Here is a 24,040-nt window from a genome sequence, read left to right as displayed (position 1 = left end):
ACTTCCATGAGGCCCTGGGGCTTTACGATGAGTATCCTCAATACCTCATTACTGGAGCCTTCTAGAATAACAGGACTGCAATATATACCCTGGCTGTAAGAGGAGGGGAGAAGGGTACTGGGTCTCTTGGCAACATCATAATGCTGGAATAACATCCAGTTGTGGGAGAGGGCGGGTTTATTTCTAGCTAACCGAACAGCCTGGAGTCAATGGAATGTAGTGATGAAGAGGACCGGGTGAGAACAACAAGGCAAGAAAAAGGATAAACATAGGGCTACCCATACCCAGCAGACGAGGAGAAGATAGATTGACCATAAAGAGAAAAGATTGTGGTAGCTAAAGGTTATGTCAGGACTTTTACAAAAACTGAGGAGAAGAGGAACCAGAAAGTAACCTCAAAGCACCTAAAAAAAAACACATCCGATTTAAGGAAGGCAATTATCGCATGAGATTGGTATGTAAAACTGGAAGATGTGTGTACAGTAGGTGTTATATATTATGAGTACTAGCGATTATTGTATCATGATTTATTATAATACCTTCACTTGACTGCACAGGATGAAAGCTGAAGATGAGCAATGTCACGAGGATGTCGTACAGTGAGGGCAGAGGTTCATCATCCTCAGATGGTTACTTGTTTGTATTCATCCAAATTCTTTTTAGTTTATGGTTAATTATTGTTAATTAAATTCCATCAATTATACCTGTATTAGAGGATTGGTATTAATATAATTATTACATATGTAAGCAGATATTATATTAGGAATTAGCATGGCCATAAACACACATAGATATAGAAATTTATATGGCATATAGATACCAGCGCTGCAGTTTTACACACGTCACCAAGTGTCACTGAGTGGTTAATATCGCTGCTGGGTTCGTAGGGGTTAACTGCCCAAATCACTGCGAAAGGTGCACCACAATGATATGCAACTGACAACACTGGCTAATCCCTCAGACTGATGTTAAGAACTGAGACTTTAGCCAATTTATTCCAGTTAGGAACACATCGGAGCCCTAATTTGCACCATCGTCAAGGTATCTCAGTGTGGCATGGGTCCTACCACTAGACTACCTATGGTCTGTGAACACGGTCTGAGAGGTGCTAAGATCCAACTTACAGCTAAGCTCCCACATACCTCCATAGTGAGATCACTCAGGTAGTGGGAGAGATGATAAGGCTGTAAGCCCCACCTATAACAGGCCATGTGACACAGGCTACCAGGTGCAACAGAATGCTACCAGCAGTACGCAATGGCACATTGTAAACAGATCAAGAATCTGCTCAAAAACCCCAAACACTGTGGCGTGTTTATAACCGGGGGAGCAATTCCTCCGCATGTGATCCGTTCCTAATGGCAATCCCCAGCAAAAATGCATACAATGGAGGATGTCGGCAGTGGACCACATGCACCACAAAAGCATCCTACACAAGATGGGATAATGTGTGGATGCGAATATAAAAATACATAAATCACTTGGTTTTTTGAGCATTTCCTCCCATTTAGGCCACTTTATTTCAGTTATTTTTCTTGATATGTTTAGAATGTGCCATTGCGCAATGCTGGTAGCATTCTGTTGCACCTGGTAGCCTGTGTTACATGGCCAGTTATAGGTGGGGCTTACAGCCTTATCATCTCTCCCACCACCTGAGTGATCTCACTATGGAGGTATGTGGGAGCTTGGCTGTAAGTTGGATCTTAGCACCTCTCAGAGGTAGTCTAGTGGTAGGACCCATGCCACACTGAGATACCTTGACGGTGGTGCAAAAGGGCTCCGTTGTGTTCCTGACTGGAATACATTGGCTAAAGTCTCAGTTCTTAACATCAGCTTGAGGGATTAGCCAGTGTTGTCAGTTGCATATCATTGTGGTGCACCTTTGGCAGTGATTTATGTATTTTTATATTCGCATACCATCTTGTGTAGGATGCTTTTGTGGTGCATGTGGTCCGCTGCCGACATCCTCCATTGTATGCATTTTTGCTGGGGATTGCCGTCAGCAACAGATCACATGCGGAGGAATTGGTCCCCCGGTTATAAACAAGCCACAGTGTTTGGGTTTTTTGAGCATTTCCTCCCACTTAGGCCACTTTATTTTAGTATTTTTTTTTGTTAACTGCCCAAACCCTAAATATTGCCAAAAAAATAATGGATAAAAGATACCTGAACCCGAGCGGATTGTAATAAAAGTCAAATCAGTATATAGATCAATGTATAAATAGTAAGTACTTGCCGTTGGTGATATAGAGTGGATCGTATCCAAGGTACTTTCACTTTCACTATTCCAAGGGAGATGATTGTGTCTTCAGCTCCCTCTTGCTCAGGCGCGCGGCTCCGGCCGGTAGCTCGTGCGCACGAGGGGAAGCCACGCTGTAATTTTTCAAGAGAACGAGCCTTCAGTGTGACGTCACACGCTCTTGTCTACGGATGCCTCCTGAGTACACACTTCCTCCAACGCGTTTCAGAATGCTCAGATTCCATCATCAGGATACATAGCATTCCAAAACGTAGAACATGCACCTCAATTAAAATTTAGTCACTGTTTTTCTTTTCTAGAAAATCCAGCCCCTAGCCATGCAGTCTTCTATCATAAACATTTGTGAAAGAATGGCTTGTTCTAAAAAGAGTGTAACAGGATGTCACCGTTGCAACAAGTCAGTTTGTGAAATTTCTTTCCTCGTAGATATTTCACAATTAAGGTTAGTTTCAGACTAGCGCTAGCGATCCGGCAGGCTGTTCCAGCAGGAAATAGCTTGCTGGATCTCTTTGCATTTCGGCATTGCTGGAAGCTTATAAGACTCCGCCCGGCCCCAATACCTATAATGGGGACTGGCGGCGATCGAGCAAATATTGAACAGCCTGCCAGATCGCTAGCGTGAAACTAGCCTAACTGTGAATGATGTTATTGCACAGTGGAATAGCAACACAGTGTGCTGAAGTACATAGGAGGAGATTTATCAAATCGCTATGCCTGTTTTGACCTGTAAAAATGTTGCAAGTGTGCAACCTTTTGTGCGTTTTTGTGACTTTTGGTGAAATTTTGCAACATTTAATGAGCTTCGCCACTTTCAAAAACATAGTGAAAACTTCTAATTAGAGGTGCACATAACTCCATCCTCGCGGAGGCAGGAGGATAAACTGTATATGTTTATTGAACATTTAGCAATTTTAAATACTCAATAAAAGAAAGATGAAGGTGAACTACCTGCTGTTCGTGAGTATGAATTAAGAAGCTCACTGTATCGTATGCTATACCAAGAGGTTAAAAGTGATCCTATGTTTGCTTATTGAACTTTTTCTGAAGTCTGATGGACAAGCCTGTGTTTGGTGAATGCCAGGAGAACGTTACCTGCCTGACTGCATTGTGCCAACTGTAAAGTTTGGTGGAGGGGGGATAATGCTATGGGGTTGTTTTTCAGGGGTTGACCTAGGCCCCTTAATTCCAGTCAAGGGGAATCTTAATGCTTCAACATACCAAGACATTTTGGACAATTTTGTGAGAACAGTTTGTAGAAGGCTCAAACATACAATGGACAGACAATACAGTCCTTCTGGCACCAGAGCTCCTAAAGAACAGCTGATTGGTGGGGGTGGGGGTGGGGGGTGTTGGAGCCCCTACTGATCAGATATTAATGGACTATCCTAAGGATGTATAAAAGAACCCAAAAACACCATTTAAAGGGCTTTAAGTAAAATCATACAACGATTAAAGGGGTTGTCTCACTTCAGCAAGTGGCATTTATCATTTAAAGAAAGTTAATACAAGATACTTACTAATGTATTGTGACTGTCCATATTGCTTCTTTTGCTGGCTTTATTCATTTTTCACTTTATACACTGCTCGTTTCCATGGTTATGACCACCCTGCAATCAATCAGTGGTGGTCATGCTTCCATACAATAGGAAAAAGTGTCAGCCTCTCTGGTGGCCGGGGCCGTGGGAGTGCACGTCTAGTGCTTTTTCCTATAGTGTGCAAACACGGCCAACACTGCTAGATTGTAGGGTGGTTGTAACAGTGGAAACGAGCAGTGTATAATATGATGGAAAAATGAATCCAGCCAACAAAGGAAGCAATATTGGTAATACAAATACATTAGTAAGTGCCTTGTATTAACTTTCTCTACATAATAAATGTTATTTGCTGAAGTGAGACAACCCTTTTAAGCCTTTTTATTTTATACATAAAATTAGTATATACCTTTTAAGTTTCATATCATTTAGATTGACCCTCAGGTAATCCCGAACACTGCAGAATATGGCATCTACAGGTCTGTGTCAGTCTGGTGATCCATGGATACACTAAGCTACAGTATATAGGACATGTGGATGTCTACTGTCATCATGGTTTGTTCTATTAACTGCTATGGGACTTCCAAAAATATTTAATAAAGAATCAAATATACAAATAGTATCGGTGTCCGTATAAGTTTTAACCTGGAAATGGACCCTTATTTTAAAATATCGCTTTTTATTAATTTTACTTTAAAAAGCATAAATATATACACCCTCTGATAACCGGGTATCCAAAATAATAATAGGACAAGATGTTGCCCAGCTACCACCGTGAAATGGTGAAAAAGACTAGATACATAAGATAGTTCAGGTATGTAAAAATTCCCGGGGCGTTGGTGACATTTATTGGAGGTTGGGAGTTGGGTAGATGATGGGGCACATTATTAAGGGTATTGGGGATGGTTCTCTCCCTGTACTTCCAAAAATAGCTGAGCGCACTTACCGCATCTCATGAAAGTGAGTACACCCCTCACATTTTTGTAAATATTTTATTATATCTTTTCATGGGAAAACACTGAAGATCTGATACGATGTACAGTAGTCAGTGTACAGCTTGTATAACAGTGTAAGTTTGTGTCCTCAAAATAACTCAACACACAGCCATTAATGTTTGAACCGCTGGCAACAAAAGTGAGTACACCCCTAAGTCAAAAGGGCCAAATTGTGCCCAATTAGCCATTTTCCCTCCCCAATGTCATGTGACTCATTAGTGTTACAAGGTCTCAGGTGTGAATGGGGAGCAGATGTGCTAAATTTGGTGTTATCGCTCTCACACTCTCTCATATTGGTCACTGGAAGTCCAGCATGGCTCTTCATGGCAAAGAACTCTCTGATGATCTGAAAAAAAGAATTGTTGCTCTACATAAAGATGGCCTAGGTTATAAGAAGAGTGCTAACACTCTGAAACTCAGCTGTAGCATGGTGGCCAAGACCATACAGCGGTTTAACAAGACATGAGTGCTGCCAGCATTGTTGCAGAGGTTAAAGGGGGGGTCAGCCTGTCAGTGCTCAGACCATACGCTACACACTGCAGCAAATTGGTCTGCATGGCTGTTATAAGGAGCTGCCAGAAGGAAGCCTCTTCTAACGATTATGCACAAGAAAGCCTGCAAACAGTTTGCTGAAGACAAGCAGACTAAGGACGAGGATTACCATGTGCTGTGGTCTGATGAGACCAAGATAAACCTATTTAGTTCAGATGGTGTCAAGCGTGTGTGGCAGCAACCAGGTGAGGAGTACAAAGACAAGTGTGTCTTGCCTATAGTCAAGCATGGTGGTGGTAGTGTTATGGTTTGGGGCTGTAAAAGTGCTGCCAGATGTGGTGGGGCTACAGATCATTGAGGGAACCATGAATGCCAACATGTACTGTGACATACTGAAGCAAAGCATGACTCCCTCCCTTCAGAAACTGGACTGCAGGGCAGTATTCGAACGTGATAAGGACCCCAAACACACCTCCAAGACGACCACTGCCTTGCTAAAGAAACTGAGGGTAAAGGTGCTGGACTGGCCAAGCATGTCTCCAGACCTAAACCCTATTGAGCATCTGTGACATCCTTAAATGGAAGAAAGAGGAGCGCAAGGTCTCTAACATCCACCAGCTCTGTGATGTCGGCATGGAGGAGGGGAAGAGGATTCCAGTGGCCACCTGTGAAGCTCTAGTGAACTCCATGCCCAAGAGAGTTAAGACAGTGCTGGAAAATAATGGCGGCCACACAAAATATTGACAACGGTTTAGACATTAATGGATGTGTGTTGAGTTATTTTACGGGCACACCAAATTTACACTGTTATACAAGCTGTACCCTGACTACTTTACATTGTATCAGAGTGTCATATCTTCAGTGTTGTCCCATGAAAATATATAATAAAATATTTAAAAAATGTGACGGGTGTATGCACTTTTGTGAGATAATGGGTATATGGCTATTTTTCAGACGTTTTATAGCAATGACTGGAAGGAGCAGCACATGCATGGCCTCCTCACTATTCTCTTTAAAGACCATGTTCTTGAGATAGGTTTGGAACTACATCTATCAGACATTTATGGCATATTGTGGATATGCCATAAATGTCCAGATGGGACAACCCCTTTAAGGCTTCTTATGATGGACTCTATGGTCTTTGTTGTGGCAGGGCCCCAATGTGTCAAAACCTGGACTCTCTGATGGATCCTCTGGTCAACTGATAGGCCAGTAAAACCCTAGGTGGAGTCATTGTTTAATGTTGCAATTCTTTAACAGACTGGTGTAAGAACGTCTATTGCTCATTGAGATCTAAGGCACAATTGCTCATTGAGATGTTTCTTTATTCATTATGAAATCTAGCAGCCATTGGGTGCAGCCTTGTTGAGACATTATTATTGACAGGACCTAAGTTAAGCACGTTGTTCTCCATTTTGTTTTACAGTTACATAATGGATCCAACTCATGAAAGTCAGCTAAAACGATGGATTTGTTCTAAGCCAAAGCAGCACCAAAAGAGGAGTGAAAGTGAAGCCTTGCGATCATTAACATTGACCCCCCTGCTCGCCAGCTGCCAGAGGGGCCAAGAATCTGGGATGAGAAGAACAATTGTTACTCAAGAGAATGTTAATTCCAGTAGCCGATCCAAACACAATGTTGTAGAATACAGTCCTGTTGATTCAGACTCTGATCTGTACCCTCAGCCTAGTCGAATTTTTTCTTCAGAAGAAGCATCAAGAGTTATAAAGTCCATCTTAGATGAAGAGCTTCAGGGTTGTGCTTACGAGGCTACAGGAAGTCAGAGGAGAGCAATGGAGCTTGCGGAGTTAGTTAAAGCAGCTGTAAGGGACCTTGGGTATGAGAGGTACAAGCTTGTCTGCTATGTAGTGTTAGGTCCAGTATCAGGAGGGAACATATACTGCTGTAGCCGAAGTGTGTGGAGTCCAAACTCGGATACATATGCAGAATATGTGTTCCAAAATCAGTCTCTGTTTGCACTGTGCATCGTGTATGCTGGATATTATGAGTAATTGATGCAAATAATATAGATAATATAGTGTGTTCTACTGCAAATGCCACATGTGCTGTTCCAGCTATGGCTTCCATCTAGAACTCATTTAATTGTATTCTGTGTTATATGTTGGTGTACTTTGCTGCAATCTAATGGTCATATTTATATTTGGTTTTATGATGTTATCTATGCTGTAATTTCCATGTTATTCATCTTGTTACTCCTCCTCTTCTGCGAGTTCACATCCTGTCTCCTGCAGTCTTTTCCTGTTTGTCAGACATCCATCACAGAGCTGGAGAGAGGATTTTACTTTGACCTTTATGATTATTTCTCAAGCCACATTTAATAAATTACCTAATGGCATATCCTTCTCACGCTACATACAGTTGGTATCACTAGGGAATGATTATAGTGAGTTCACTATCTTCCATTACTTGTACAAGAGATTGCTACTAACACACATCTCTCACATACATCGGTGGCAGAATACCACATTTGTATGAAGGAAGGGTAGAAATAATGGGTAACATTGCTATTTTTTTTTTTTGTTGGAGGTATCTCACTGCCCTTCCAAGATGTACCAGTTTCCAGTGCAGATCAGATTTAGAATAATATCTGCATATAGGAACCAATTTATTTTTCATATGTTTATCCAGATTTATATCCCAGGTTTGGAATAACAAACTTTCTTAACCCTTAACCCCTCCTATCAATTTCACCACAGCCACAATAATGTTCCTTTATGTTAAGAAATATACAAAGGACGGGTCATATGAGATGAGAAAAAAAGTGGTCCGCTCTTCTCCAAAAACATTACCACCCTTATCCGTGGGCTGTGTCCAGTATTGCAATTCAGCTCTATTCTCTTGAATGACACAGTCCATTTACCTTTTTTTCATAATTGCAGACAACCCCTTGATGAGATGTCTAAAATCCAGTACTGAAACTGTAATAATGGCAGACAATCGCCATGTAATACTTTTTCATCACTGCTTCTGAGTGTCCACTGTAGTTACGTATATTGTATGCACCCAGATTGTGAACCCCAGTGGGGTCATTATGTGATGTGAGTGAATGCTGCCTATGCACAGTACCTTATTATAATGAGTATAATTTGTGATGCAGTCTGTATATAACATTAAACACACTTGCCTATTAGTCTAACCTATTTTAAAAGCTCCCAAATTATTTTTCTTTCCTGTTGCTGATGGGTGGTCATGCTTGGGGTAGGTAACTTTTTATAGGGGTTATCCTCTGAATAGATCATTGTTCACCATCCTCACCATGTCTCAGATGCAATGATAGCTGAAGATTGGTCTGGAGACCACATGGGCAATGCCATAAAGAGGCCTTCACAAGAGAACATCTCACCTGTCCTACTCCCTAAATTATGGTGTGGAGTGGCAAAATATATGGTTTCCAGTCCCCTCTAGTCTTCATTTTAGGTACGCTAACAGCTCGATGTTACATTGATTTGGTTGTGGAACCAGTGGTACGGCCATTTCTCCAACGTGTCCCAGATGTTTTTCAATAGGACAACGCTAGTCCACATGTTGCTCGTGCTACTGTAAGCAGCCTTATTCATAGCATGCCAAGGCGTTTAAGTGCTTGTATTGCTGCACGTGACACTCATACTCAATACTAAATAATCGAAATGTTTTAAACATTTTTTAAAATTTTTTTATTAATCCAAATAATTAATATCTATCGATCCTGTGATTCCCATATTTCCACAACTTTTCCTTTTTGTGTTGCAGTTTCAGTGTTGAGTGTATATGATTTTGTGCTCTCTTGAAATACATTGCAGTGTATGATGTCACTGCGTGTACAACACTTTACCAGACACCAGTGACGTCCCACCTGTCACAGTATCTGGCCTCATGCTCTGAAGGTTATTTTCAGCTGGTCACGTGTCACATTCAGATGATGGGTGACATTCCTTCATGTACAGACTGAAGACAAGGTCTACAACAGGGACTCATACTGGAACATTTTACACTGTAGAGAACATAGTAATGAAAATGAGGACAAATATCTTCTGAGGTGTAATTATAGACTTCTGCAAATTATTGCATGTTGCTTTGAGATGGTATATTCAACCTTTCTGCTACAACTCTATTCTGAGCATGGAAGTCTTGGATGTGGGAGCGTCTCATTGAGCTGGATAGTCATTTGAGAAATCTGGGTGAGTTACACTTATGAGTATATGATTGAACTTGCAATGAATAAATAATAGGTAATAACTAAATGGAGTAAGTACTTGTTCAATATGATAACAATCTTCTCTAATATCACTTAAAGAGGAGCTTTCACCTCTCCAGACATGTCTGTTGTAGTAACTACTTGCATTCCCCATGTAATAACAATTCTGGAGCATCTATTGTTTTGGCTCTATGATATACCAGTCCCCTACTAGGAATGTTTGAATGAATTATCAGCAGCTTGCTGTAGAGATACAGATGGGTGTTACCAGTTGAGGGTGTGTCCCTGTGCAGTCTCACACTAGAAGCACTGATCGGACAGAGGTAGACACACCCATTACTGGTAACACCCAGCAGTACCTTTACTGCAGACGGCTGGCAATTTATTTGTAAACTTCTAACAGAAATAATAAAGGAATGGCACACCACAGAACCATAAGAATAGATGCTCCAGAATTGTTATTATATTGGGAATGCAAGTAGTTACTAAAACAGACATGTCAGGAGAGATGACAGGTCCTAGTTAAAAAAAAGCACTCCAGGAATATTTTTTTGTTAAATGGGTTGTTTGGGTTCAGAGCTGAACCCGGACATACCCTTATTTTCACCCAGGCAGCCCCCCTGAGGCTAGCATCGGAGCATTTCATGCTCTGATGCGTTCCCTTGCCCTGCGCTGGATCGCAGGGCCTTCGCCCAGCAGTGTGTTCGGTGACGTCACCGGCTCTGATGGGTGGGTTCTGTGTGTGTTTTATACTGAGGACAACTGCTAGCAAGTGAAAAGCTTCATGTAATTTACTGCAATCACCAAAATCCTGCACCAGCCTAATTTCTTCTACAGTTCATAAGTGTTTTATAGACTTATTCCCAGCATCTAAAGCACCTGCAGCATGCATTTAGCTAAAATTGCTGCACAATTGCACATTTTTCTTTAAAAAAAACTGCTGCAATGTTGCTTCCCTTTATAAGTGTGCAGTTCAGCACATTTCACTGCATTATTACCAGTATGTTCATAAAAGGAGCGTATAATTGCGCCCAGGGGTGGACTGGGATTGTAAAGTGGCCCTGGAAGAAAACGAAGTGGCCCCATTTTGTATCATTGAAAAAAAGCTGTCACCACAATCCTGGATTATTATCTGAAGTAATACATAAGTAGTACTGCAGATAGAGTCCAGATTGCTATTTTTAATTTTTCTACTGTACCCCACACCTCCACTTTCAGTCTTTAAAGCTGTGCTGAAATAAATTTTCAGGACAGTTTACGATCACATATTTGCTGTGTTCAGGAGCAAATGGGTAAAAATTATGGGGTGCTTTTTCTCCTGCTAACTCTTGTGATAATGAAAAATTTGGGGCTAAAGCAACATTTTATAGGAAGAAATTAAATTTTTCATTTTCACTAAATTCTGCTAAATATCTGGGGGATCACAGCAAGCCTCTTATTAATTTCCTTGAGGGTGTACTTTCCAAAATGGGGTAACTTTTTTGGGGTTTCTTCAAATACATATGGCGCCCAAAAACCATTTCCGCAAAATCTGCCCTCCAAAAACCATATGGCGCTCCTTCCCTTCTGATCCCTGCCAAGTGCCCCATAGAGACGTTTGCAAAGACATATTGGGTGTTTGTGTAAACTGCAGAATCATGGTAATAAATATTGAGGGTTGTTTTGCTGTTAATCCTTGCTATGTTACAGGAAAAAATGGAAAAAAATGAAATTTTTAAACTTCACCTGCATTTTCCGTTATTTCTTGTGGAACACCTCAAGGGTTAACAAAGTTTGTAGTTTCGCTGAATTTTGGAAATCTTCTTGAAAATTTGATAAATTGCTTCTAAAATTCTAAGCCTTCTAACTTCTTTAAAAAAATTAAATGACTTTTACAAAATGATGCCAATATAAAGTAGACATAATAGGGAATGTTGAATGATAACTTATTTATGAGCTATTAATATCTGTCTTAAAAATAGAGAAATTCAAATTTACAAAATTTGGAATTTTTCCAATTTTTTTTTACATTTTGGATTTTTTACATAAAGGATAAAAATATTCACAAGAAAACAATGTCAGAATTGGTTAGATAAGTAAAAATATTCCAAAGTTATAACCACATTGACATATGTCAGATTTGCAAAAATAGGCTCTGTCAGGAAGATGAAAACTGGCCTGCTGTACAAAGGGTTAAGAAACAGCCAGATTGGGCACAAAAATATATTGTTTTATATATAAACAAGTTAGGGGAAGGTTGATAATCTGTTTATGAACACAGAAAATTCTGTATACAATAGATACAATGCAATCGATAAACACAATACAATTTATTTATTTACAATTTGGTCTGTAACCAACTGAAGCAGTTTTTTTGATACACTGTACTCTAGTGAAATTTGGTATACAGAGATTGCCAGTAAATAGTAATTGTATAGTAATTAGTGTTGAGCAAATTGAAGCACATAAAGTGGAATTCGATCCGAAGTTTAGGAGAAATTCGATTCGTCAAGAAGCCGAATTTCTTTGCGCTTAGTGGTAACAAATAAATTTTTCCCAAAACGGTGGCTGATCGTGGAGAGGCCGTCCGCTCTGTCTTGATTGAAGAAAACCCGTAGGTCCTTTGGCGGGTTTTCTTCAATCAAGATGGGAGTGGACGGCCTCTCCACGAACAAGTGAATGAGATGAGTATAATTTTTTTTTAACCCCAGAATAACCCCCTGAGCACTTTCAACCTAACGCTTTCCCTCCAACCCTACTGTTAAAGACATACAGTGGATATAAAAAGTCTACACACCCCTGTTAAAATGTCAGGTTTCTGTGATGGGGTTAATTGTGCATATCATAGCCCCCTATAAGAGTTCAGGGGCTGCCAGGCAGCAGGGGGCAGACCCCCCTCCCTCCCCAGTTTTAATTTCATTGGTGGCCAGTGCGGCCCCCCCCTCCCTCTATTGTATTATTTTCATTGGTGGCACAGTGTGCGCCCCCCCCCCCCCCCCCCCCCTCCCTCTATTGTATTATTTTCATTGGTGGCACAGTGTGCAGCCACCCCCGCCCCCCCCTTCCCTCCCTCTATTGTATTATCATTGGTGGCCAGTGTGCGCCCCCCCCGGCCCCCCCCTCTATTGTATTAATATCATTGGTGGCCAGTGTGCGGCCTCTCCTCTCCCCCGCCCCCCCCCCCCCCCCGATCATTGGTGGCAGCGGAGAGTTAGAAGCATCATACTTACCTGCGAGCTGCGATGTCTGTGACCGGCCGGGAGCTCCTCCTACTGGTAAGTGACAGGTCTGTGCGGCGCATTGCTTAATGATCTGTCACTTACCAGTAGGAGGAGCTCCCTGCCGGTCACAGACATCGCAGCTCGCAGGTAAGTATGATGCTTCTAACTCTCCGCTGCCACCAATCATCAGGATGGGGGGGCGGGGGAGAGGGGAGGCCGCACACTGGCCACCAATGATATTAATACAATAGAGGGGGGGGGGAGGGGGGTGCGCACACTGGCCACCAATGATAATACAATAGAGGGGGGGGCGGGGGGGCGCACACTGTGCCACCAATGAAAATAATACAATAGAGGGAGGGGGGGCGGGGGGGGCGCACACTGTGCCACCAATTAAAATAATAATACAATAGAGGGAGGGAGGGGGGCGGGGGGCCGCACTGGCCACCAATGAAATTAAAACTGGGGAGGGAGGGGGGTCTGCCCCCTGCTGCCTGGCAGCCCCTGATCTCTTATAGGGGGCTATGATATGCACAATTAACCCCTTCAGGTGCAGCACCTGAGGGGTTAATTGTGCGGATCACAGCCCCCCTGTAAGAGATCGGGTGCTGCCAGGCAGCAGGGGGCAGTCATGTACACAGTTCTCAGTATATTCTAACTAGAAGCGTCCCCATCACTATGGGAACGCCTCTGTGTTAGAATATACTGTCGGATTTGAGTTTTCACAAAGTGAAAACTCAGCTCTGCAAAAGCTTTTATGCAGACGGATCTTCGGATCCGTCTGTGTGAAAGTAGCCTACGGCCACGGATCAAGGACGCGGATGCCAATCTTGTGTGCATCCGTGTTCTTTCACGGACCCATTGACTTGAATGGGTCCGTGAACCGTTGTCCATCAAAAAAATAGGACAGGTTATATTTTTTTGACGGACAGGAAACACGGATCACGGATGCGGCTGCAAAACGGTGCATTTTCCGATTTTTCCACGGACCCATTGAAAGTCAATGGGTCCGCGAAAAAAAACGGAAAACAGCCCAACGGCCACGGATGCACACAACGGTCATGTGCATGAGGCCTAATGCGTGCCATTTGCCGATGCTAGACAGGATATGTGCAAAGACAACCATGTGACGCTCTTCAAGTATTGTACATGAATCATTCCATTCTGATTTGATACTTGCTGGGTGTTGCAAATGTCCTGCCTGGCGACAGCGTGCGTCGCTGTCTCTCCATGTCTGATCAGTGGGAGAAACTAACCTATGATGACCATTTAATATACTTTTAGGGCTACAATCACATGACCGTATGTATTTTGCAATTCAGATGTATTCACTTCAATTGGTCCCCAAGGCAGGCAGGGATATGTCCTGAGTCATATTACAGTGATCTATATAAATGGCACATGTATAAAAATAGTTATATAATAAATTATGTTTGGACAGCTGCTAGGAAAATGCTATTTACTGCTAACTTGCTGGCCACACTGATCAGTGAGAAATAGCAGAGAGTTCAATATATACAAGTGCACCTCAATAAATTAGAATCTCATCAAAAAGTTAATTAATTTCAGTAATTCCCAATTCAAAAAGTTAAACTCATATATTCCATAGGTTAATTACACACAGAGTGATCTAATATTGATGATTAGGACTTACAGCTAATGAAAACCCAAAAGTCAGGATCTCAGAAAATTAAAATATTATATGATACTAATTAAAAAAAGATTTTTAATATAAGTACAGTACATGCACTCAATACTTGGTCGGGGCTCCTTTTGCATGAATTACTGCATCAATGCAGCTGGCATGGTGGAGGTCAGTCTGTGGCACTGCTGAGGTGTTATTGAAGCCTAGGTTGCTTTGATAGTTGCCTTCAGCTCATCTGCATTGTTGGGTCTGGTGTCTCCCATCTTCCCCTTCACAGTACCCCATAAATTGGATTTAGGTCAGGCGAGTTTGATGGGCAATCAAGCACAGTGATACCGTGGTTATTAAAACAGGTACCTATACTTTTGGCAGTGTGGGCAGGTGCCAAGTACTGCTGGAAAATGAAATCAACATCTCCATAAAGCTTGTCAGCAAAGGGAAGAATTAAGTGCTCTAAAATTTCCTGGTAGACGGCTGTTCTGACTTTGGACTTCATGTAACAGTGGACCAACACCAGCAGATGACTTGGCTCCCCAAACCATCACTGTGGGAAATTCACTCTGGGCCTCAAGCAACTTGGACTGTGTGCCTCTCCACTCTTTCTCTAGACTCTGAGATCTTGGTTTCCAAATGAAATGAAAAATGTTACTTTCATCTGAAAACAGAACTTTGGACTACTGAGAAACAGTCTAGTCTTTTTTCTCCTTAGCCCAGGTAAGACACTTCTGACGACGTCTCTGATACATCTGTGTGTGGTAGCTCTGGAAGCACTGACTACAGCTGCAGCCCAAGCCTTGTGAATCTCTCTCAAAATCTTGAATAGCCTTTTCTTGACAATCCTTTCAAGTCTGTGGTTATCCCTGTTGCTTGTGCACCTTTTTCTAACACGTTTTCCTTCCATTCAACTTTCCATTAATATGCTTGGATACAGCACTGTGTGAACAGGAACAGCCAGCTTCTTTAGCAATGACCCTTTGTGGCTTACCCTCCTTGTGGAGTGTGTTAATGTCTTCCCCATGATGAACCAGACTGAGGCACCAATTAACCCCTTCCCGACACATGACGTACTATTACGATATGGAAGCAACTGCGTTCCCGCAATTTGACGTAATAGTACGTCATGGTGATCGGGCGGGCACCGAGCGGTGCGCGCGCAATCACTGCAGGGGCCTGGCAGTCCCTGGTAGCCGGGCCCCTGCTGTATCCGCCGGCATCGCTGTAAAAGCCGATGCCGGCGGATTAACCCCTTCTATGCCACGGTCCGCGCATTTGTGTCAGGTGAGGGAGCGCATCGAGTCCCCGCGCTGCTGTGGCGTGGGCTCGATGTGTCAGAAGGCAGCCCGATGCCGTGCAGAGGCTGCCCAATGCCTTGCACGGCATCGGGACCTGCCTTCTACGGGAGCCGAGGAGATCCAGCCTCAGGCTGGGTCTCCTAGGCAACCTGTTAGTGTATGACTCTGTGTAATACACTAACAGGCAATGCATTACAATACAGACGTATTGTAATGCATTGCAGAGGGGATCAGACCCCCAAAAGTGAACATCAGAAATAAAGTAAAGAAAAATACAGTAAGTAAAAAAAAAAGTGTTTTAATAAAATTAATAAAGTAATAAAATTAATAAAGTAAAAAAACAAAAAAAAAACGCCCCTTTCCCCTTATTTTATAATAAAAAACAGAACCCCCCCACCAATATTAGGTATCGCCGCGTCCGTAATGACCGGCTCTGGATCTATAAATATATCACATGATCTACCCTGTCTGATAAACACCATAATTTTTTTTTCTTTTAACCACTTCACATCTGGGCCCTTTGCCCCCTTCCTGACCAGGCCAAATTTTGCAAAACTGACATATCTCACTTTATGTGGTAATAACTTTGGAACACCTTTATTTATCCAAGTCATTCAGAGATTGTTTTCTCGTGACACATTGTACTTCATGATAGTCATAAATTTGAGTCAAAATATTTCACCTTTATTTATGAAAAAATCCCAAATTTACCCAAAAATTTGAAAAATTCGCAATTTTCTAAATTTCAATTTCTCTGCTTTCAAAACAGAAAGTGATACCTCATAAAATAGTTATTATTTAACATTTCCCATATGTCTACTTTATGTTGGCATCATTTTGGAAATGTCATTTTATTTTTTTAGGACGTTAGAAGGCTTAGAAGTTTAGAAGCAATTCTTCAAATTTGTAAGAAAATTGCCAAAACCCACTTTATAAGGACCAGTTCAGGTCTGAAGTCACTTTGTGGGGCCTACATAGTGGATACCCCCATAAATGACCCCATTGTAGAAACTACACCCCTCAAGGTATTCAAAACCGATTTTACAAACTTTGTTAACCCTTTAGGCGTTCCACAAGAATTAAAGGAAAATGGAGATCAAATTTTTAAATTTCACTTTTTTGGCAGATTTTCCATTTTAATCAACTTTTTTCTTTAACACATCGATGGTTAACAGCCAAACAAAACTCAATATTTATTACCCAGATTCTGCGGTTTACAGAAACACCCCACATGTGGTCGTAAACTGCTGTATGGGCACACGGCAGGGCGCAGAAGGAAAGGAACTCCACATGGTTTTTAGATGCCATGTCCCATTTGAAGCCCCCTGATGCACCCTTACAGTAGAAACTCCCAAGAAGTGACCCCATTTTGGAAACTAGGGGATAAGGTGCCAGTTTTATTAGTACTATTTTTGGGTACATATGATTTTTTGATCATTCATTATAACACTTTATTGGGCAAGGTGACCAAAAAATTGGTTGTTTTAGCACAGTTTCTATTTATTTATTTTTACAGCGTTCACCTGAGGGGTTCAGTCAAGTGACATTTTTATAGAGCAGATTGTTACGGACGTGGCGATACCTAATATGTATACTTTTTCTCATTTATTAAAGTTTTACACAATAATAGCATTTTTGAAACAAAAAAATTATGTTTTAATGTGTCCATGTTCTGAGAGCTATAGTTTTTTTATTTTTTGAGAGATTTTCTTATGTAGGGGCTCATTTTTTGCGGGATGAGGTGACGTATTTTTTTGGTACTATTTTGTGGGACATACGCGTTTTTGATCACTTGGTGTTGCACCTTTTGTGATGCAAGGTGACAAAAATTGCTTGTTTTGACACAGTTTTTTTAATTTATTTTTTACGGTGTTCACCCGAGGGGTTAGGTCATGTGATATTTTTATAGAGCTGGTTTTTACGGACGCGGCAATACTAAATATGTCTATTTTATTTTACTTTTTTCTATTTTTTTTTTTTTTTTTTATTCCTTACTTGGGATTTTTTTTTTTTTTTTTACATGTGAACCTTTTTTTTATTTTATTTTTTCAACACTTTATTTTATTTTTATTTTATTTTACACTTTTCGTCCCCCATAAGGTCATACAAGACCTCTGGGGGACATTTACTTCACTTTTTTTTTTTTTTTTTCACTGTTGATTTCTCCTGTAACTGGGGCTGACATAGTAGCCCCAGTTACAGTGGAAATGCACCCCTATAGAGGCTGTACAGCAGCAATCCTGCGCTGTACAGCCTCACAGCAGGGCTGATCGAGGTCTCTGAGAGACCTCACACAGCCCCTGCACTCTCCGGTCCCGGCGGTCACATGACCGCCGGGCCGGAACAGGAAGCGCACAGCGCTTCCTGCTCTGCAGACACAGCGCTCGGTGAGCGCTGTGTCTGCAGCGATCGTGAAGGCAGGGACACCTGGGCACTGTCCCTGCCTTGTCTTAGGGTTGCCCTGCTGTCACTGACAGCGGGCAACCCGATCAGCAGCTGCACGATTAGCGTGCAGCTGCTATTTCTGACAGGACGTTTTAAAACGTGCTGTCAGAAATAGACGTCCACCCATAGGACGTATATATCCTATGGGCGGACGTGAGGCGGTTAAACGGTGTAAAAAAATGCCATTTTTGTCCCCTTACATTGCAAAAAGTGCAACACCAAGCGATCAAAAAGGTGTATGTCCCACAAAATGGAATCAATAAAACCGTCACCTCAAAAAATGAGCCTCTACCTAAGACAATTGCCCAAAAAAAAAAAATATATAGCTCTCAGAACATGGAGACACTAAAACTTCATTTTTTTTATATTATTGTGCTAAAGTGAAATAAATAAAAAAAATTATACATATTAGGTATCGCCATGTCTGTAACAACCAGCTCTATAAAAATATCACATGACCTAACCCCTCAGATGAACACTGTAAAAAAATAAAAACTGTGAAAAAAAGCAATTTTTTGTCACCTTACATCACAAAAATTGCAACACCAAGCGATCAAAAAAGCATATACCCCCCAAAATAGTATCAATCAAACCGTCACCTCATCCCACAAAAAATGAGTCCTTACCTAAGACAATTAGTCAAAAAATAAAAAAGCTATGGCTCTCAGACTATGAATACACTAAAATATCATTATTTCGGTTTCAAAAATGCTATTATTGTGTAAAACTTAAATAAATAAGAAAAAGTGGACATATTAGGTATTGCCACGTCCGTAACGATCTGCTCTATGAAAATGTCACATGAACTAATCCCTCAGGTAAATGCTGTAAAAATAAATAAATAAAAACTGCGCCAAAACATATGTACCCCAAAATAGTACCAATAAAACTGGCACCTTATCCTGTAGTTTCCAAAATGTGGTCAGTTTTTTTAGTTTCTACTGTAAGGGTGCATTAGGGGGGCTTCAAATGGGACATGGCATCTAAGAAACCAGTTCAGCTAAATCTGCCTTCCAAAAACCATATGGCGTTCCTTTCCTACTGCGCCCTGCCATGTGGCCATACAGCAGTTTACGACCACATGTGGGGTGTTTCTGTAAACCGCAGAATCAGGGTAATAAATATTGAGTTTTGTTTGGCTGTTAACCCTTGCTTTGCTACTGGAAAATGGATTAAAATGTAAAATCTGCCAAAAAATTAAAATTCTGAAATTTCATCTCCATTTTAAGTCCCATAGACACTGAATGAAGCAGAAGGGAACATGGTTGACCTACCATTCCATTTCTTTGGGAACACAGGATCCCCATTCTCATGATCATGGGGGACCCACCAGTCCCCACCAATCAGATACTTACCCCCTATCCTGTAGGTAGGGGATAAAAAAAATAAGCTGAGCTGTAAAACCAAGAAAGGACATTACTATCTGATCAGCAAGGGTCCGAGACCCTGCACCCCCATCCGGTTGACTATAAAGATTCATAAAGAGGCTCAGACACACCGCTACTTAATATACACTGACATCTTTATTAACTGCAAGGTATCAAATATACAGTAGATGTCCGCATTAGAAGTCAGGGCACTGGTCTTAAATGTGGCCCTGTTGATGATGCGCTTTTGACTCATGAAGAGTCGGGCCTTCAGCACTCAGGAGAGGAAACCTCTAGGGAACCATGACTGAAGAACTGCCCTTCCCCTAGGCGGTGGAGGAAAACGATGGCACGTGACAAGGACGGTAGATTTTTCCATGAATCAATGGTGAATGTCAAGTGTGTTGACTTCTGCAGAGACCAAGCCTGGAATCTGCCTTTTGATGCAGCAGGAAACTCACTTCTTCTGTGAATACATCTGACTGCGGAAAGTCCAGTGAATGACAAGTCCAGTGGTGAATGCAGAGACCGAGCCCGGAATCTGCCTCTTAATGCAGCAATGAACTCACTACTTTGGTGAATACATCTGTCTGTGGAAAGTCCAGTGAATGTCAAGTCCAGTGGTGAATGCAGAGACCAAGCCTGGAATCTGCTGATGCAGCAGGAAACTCACTTCTTTAGTGAATACGTCTGACTGCAGCAAGTCCGGTGGGTGAGTGCTGAGACCGAGCCCGGAATCTGTCTCTTGCCGAAGCGCAGGTCATCTGATCCTGACACAGTGGCCACCATGTCGCTGAGAGTCATCACCTCCAGCTGTATCCCATATTCGTTGCAGGTCACAGTGAGACCCCTGCTCTGGTGCAGTGATCTGCAGAAGCAAAAAATATAACTAATTATATGACTGAACATGGAGCAGTGGAAAATTACATATAACTGACACACAATTTACTCCTGATCACTGTGGGTCATTGTAATCCCTTTAACTGTATTAAATTTGGGCCCATATTTCTATCAGCGATACCAATGCTTATCAATGTCATTGACTATTATAGCTGTTATTCTTGTTCTGGGACCCACTGCTATATCCAACATAAACAGAATACACCTTATAATAGTGGGCTGATTTATTTTCATATATTTATTATAGGGTTTGGAGCTCAGTTTTCCTGATACAAATCGCCAAAACCTCTGCTTTCTTACACACTTCTACAGTTAAAATTCTGGTGATCTACATATCAAGGTCAGTGGGAGCTCCCCCTAGTGGTGACTGCAGACAGTTAGAATGTTATCATACTTATATGCCCTGTATCAGGCAATTTGGATGATTTTCCACTAATGGCCACTGCTCTGCTCATCTGCTCATCTTTGTGGAGAATCTAAGCCCTAATTTATTCTGTGTTATCACTTTGTTATCTCCAGAACTTGGCATCATGTCTGTTATTATTATGAGCACCTGTCATAAATCACATTACATTTTATGACTCCTGTAGCAAGGATCTTACCTTATTTAGGGATCTTTCTAGCAGGGGTCACTGGTGAAGATCAAGAGATGGTTTATTCTGCCCCTTATTTTGTCTCAGACCTCTGGTGATCCGATCTGTTGCAACTGCCTTCTTAACCCCAGGCTGTTTTTATTTCCAGTGTTGACCAGTGTATACCGCTGTGTCTAAGTTATACAAAAAACACCATAAATTGGTCTGTGGGTTCTAGACTGATTGTGACATTATAAACCGCTGAATAACTGTCATTTTGTTGTCTATCGCTGCACTGACCGGACAGCTACAGGGGCTGTCTCTGGAGGTGGATGACCTCGGCACGACCGTCTCACAGATGCAGAGACCACTGTTGGCTGATCCTAGTAGTGGTTACCTGACCTGTCCTGAACCTAAAGTTGCTCTCCCCGATAGATAGGGGGGGGGGGAGTGATAATTTTATTCGGTTCAGGGAAGCGTGCAAATGGTACTTTTAAGTTGCGTCCACACTCATCTGGGGACGAGAGCCAGAGAGTGGGTATGATTATTTCGTTGCTTAAAGGGGACGCCCAGTCTTGGTATTTTTCTCTGCTGACCGGATCACAGTCTCTCCGATCAGTAGATGCATTTTTCGGAGCTTTAGGTCTCTATGATGACCCGGACCAAACCTCACTGGCCGAGACTAAATTACGCGGCCTACGTCAGGGAGAGCGTTCGGCGGAGATCTATTTTTCCGAATTTAGGAGGTGGGCTACAGATACTGAGTGGAACGATCCGGCTCTCCGTAGCCAGTTTTGTCAGGGAGGCTGAAGGACGCTTTGGCCTTTCATGAGAATCCTGAGTCTTTGGAAGCCGCTATGTCTTTGGCTGTACGTATTGATAGACGCCTGAGAGAGAGATCTAAGGGCCCACTCTCTCAGGACGTACTATTACATAACGTACCGTATTCCTTTGACTCTTTCGGTGAAGAGACTTCTGAGCTTATACAGTACCTGGGGATGAACCCATGCAATTAGGGGGAGCGAATCCGGGATCTGCTTGCAAAAGTAGGAGTCGCAAGCAGGGAGTATGTTTTTTCTGCGGTCAAAGGGGACATTTTGTCAATATATGTCCAAGCATTCAGTGGCAAAAAGAGAAACAAAAAGGGGCGTCTAAATCCCACCTGACTATCGGAGGTGTAAGTGAGGAGTCAGAGAATGTGCATATGTCCTTTGCTGGTAGTACCCGATTTCTCCTGACTGCCGAGGTGGCGCTAGAGTCAAAAACTGTGGGAATTTACTTATCGACAGCGGGGCTGGGGTGAACCTGATTGATGCTCAGTTTGTCTGCATGCACGGGTTATCACCAAGTACATTAAAAAAAGACATTCCTGTATTTGCTATTGATTCTGCCCCTCCTACTCAGAGACCCACGGACGTTTTGCATGATATCAGATTAAGGCCTCATGCACACGACCGTATTTTTTCACGGTCCGCAAAACGGGGTTCCGTTGGTCCGTGATCCGTGACCGTTTTTTCGTCCGTGGGTCTTCCTTGATATTTGGAGGATCCACGGACATGAAAAAAAAGTCGCTTTGGTGTCCGCCAGGCCGTGCGGAGCCAAACGGATCCGTCCTGAATTACAATGCAAGTCAATGGGGACGGATCCGTTTGACGTTGACACAATATGGTACAATTTCAGAGGCGTTTCCATAGTGATGCGGACGCTTCTAGTTAGAATATACTACGAACTGTGTACATGACTGCCCCCTGCTGCCTGCCAGCACCCGATCTTTTACAGGGGGCTGTGATCTGCACAATTAACCCTTCAGGTGCCGCACCTGAAGGGGTTAATTGTGCGTATCATAGCCCCCTGTAAGAGATCAGGGGCTGCTAGGCAGCAGGGGGCAGACCCCCCTCCCTCCCCAGTTTGAATATCATTGGAGGCCAGTGTGCGGCCCCCCCTCTATTGTAATATCATTGGTGGCCAGTGTGTGCCCCCCCCCGGCCCCCCTCTATTGTAATATCATTGGTGGCCAGTGTGCGGCCTCCGTCGCCCCCCCCCCCTCCCTTTATTGTAATATCATTGGTGGCCAGTGTGCGCCCCCCCCCCCTCTATTGTAATATCATTGGTGGCCAGTGTGCGGCCTCCCCTACCTCTATTGTAATATCATTGGTGGTCAGTGTGCGGCCTCCGTCGCCCCCCCTCCCTCTATTGTAATATCATTGGTGGCCAGTGTGCGGCCTCCGTCACCCCCCCTCCCTCTATTGTAATATCATTGGTGGCCAGTGTGCGGCCTCCCCTCTCCCCCCCCCCCCCCCCGCCCGATCATTGGTGGCAGCGGAGAGTTCCGATCGGAGTCCCAGTTTAATCGCTGGGGCTCCGATCGGTAACCATGGCAACCAGGACGCTACTGCAGGCCTGGTTGCCATGGTTACTTAGCAATATTACAATATTAGAAGCATCATATTTACCTGCTGCGCTGTCTGTGACCGGCCGGGAGCTCCTCCTACTGGTAAGTGACAGGTCTGTGCGGCACATTGCTTAATGATCTGTCACTTACCAGTAGGAGGAGCTCCCGGCCGGTCACAGACAGCGCAGCAGGTAAGTATGATGCTTCTAATATTCTAATATTGCTAAGTAACCATGGGAACCAGGCCTGCAGTAGCGTCCTGGTTGCCATGGTTACCGATCGGAGCCCCAGCGATTAAACTGGGACTCCGATCGGAACTCTCCGCTGCCACCAATGATCGGGGGGGGGGGGAGAGGGGAGGCCGCACACTGGCCACCAATGATATTAATACAATAGAGGAGGGCCGTGTGGGGTATTTATACTGCCCTGGCATTTTAGGGGCCCTAAAGCGTGAGAAGAAGTCTGGGATCCAAATGTCTAAAAATGCCCTCATAAAAGGAATTTGGGCCCCTTTGCGCATCTAGGCTGCAAAAAAGTGTCACACATCTGGTATCGCCGTACTCAGGAGAAGTTGGGGAATGTGTTTTGGGGTGTCATTTTACATATACCCATGCTGGGTGAGAGAAATATCTCGGCAAAAGACAACTTTTCCCATTTTTTTTATACAAAGTTGGCATTTGACCAAGATATTTATCTCACCCAGCATGGGTATATGTAAAATGACACCCCAAAACACATTGCCCAACTTCTCCT

The 24,040-nt window shown here is 42.8% G+C and overlaps 2 protein-coding genes across 2 annotated transcripts in view; both read left to right on the top strand.

Moving 5' to 3' along the window:
* The first annotated feature begins 277 nt into the window (after window positions 1-277).
* LOC120979659 (dynein light chain Tctex-type 5-B-like) lies at window positions 278-7,291 on the top strand. Its single transcript, XM_040408538.1, has 2 exons — window positions 278-454; window positions 6,706-7,291. Exon 2 carries the CDS (start codon window positions 6,713-6,715, stop codon window positions 7,289-7,291), a length of 579 nt encoding a protein of 192 aa, XP_040264472.1. The 5' UTR covers window positions 278-454; window positions 6,706-6,712.
* Window positions 7,292-9,231: 1,940 nt separating this feature from the next.
* LRRC39 (leucine rich repeat containing 39) overlaps window positions 9,232-24,040 on the top strand; it is a 37,136-nt gene continuing 22,327 nt past the window's right edge. Inside the window, exon 1 of the mRNA XM_040408248.1 lies at window positions 9,232-9,457. The gene's annotated coding sequence lies outside the window, so the exon portion shown is untranslated. The remainder of the gene's footprint in view (window positions 9,458-24,040) is intronic.

This window comes from Bufo bufo, chromosome 9, assembly GCF_905171765.1.
Source record: "Bufo bufo chromosome 9, aBufBuf1.1, whole genome shotgun sequence".
NCBI lineage: Eukaryota > Metazoa > Chordata > Amphibia > Anura > Bufonidae > Bufo > Bufo bufo.
The sequence above is the reverse complement of the archived record's forward strand: the minus strand, read 5'-3'. Positions and strand labels throughout refer to the sequence as shown.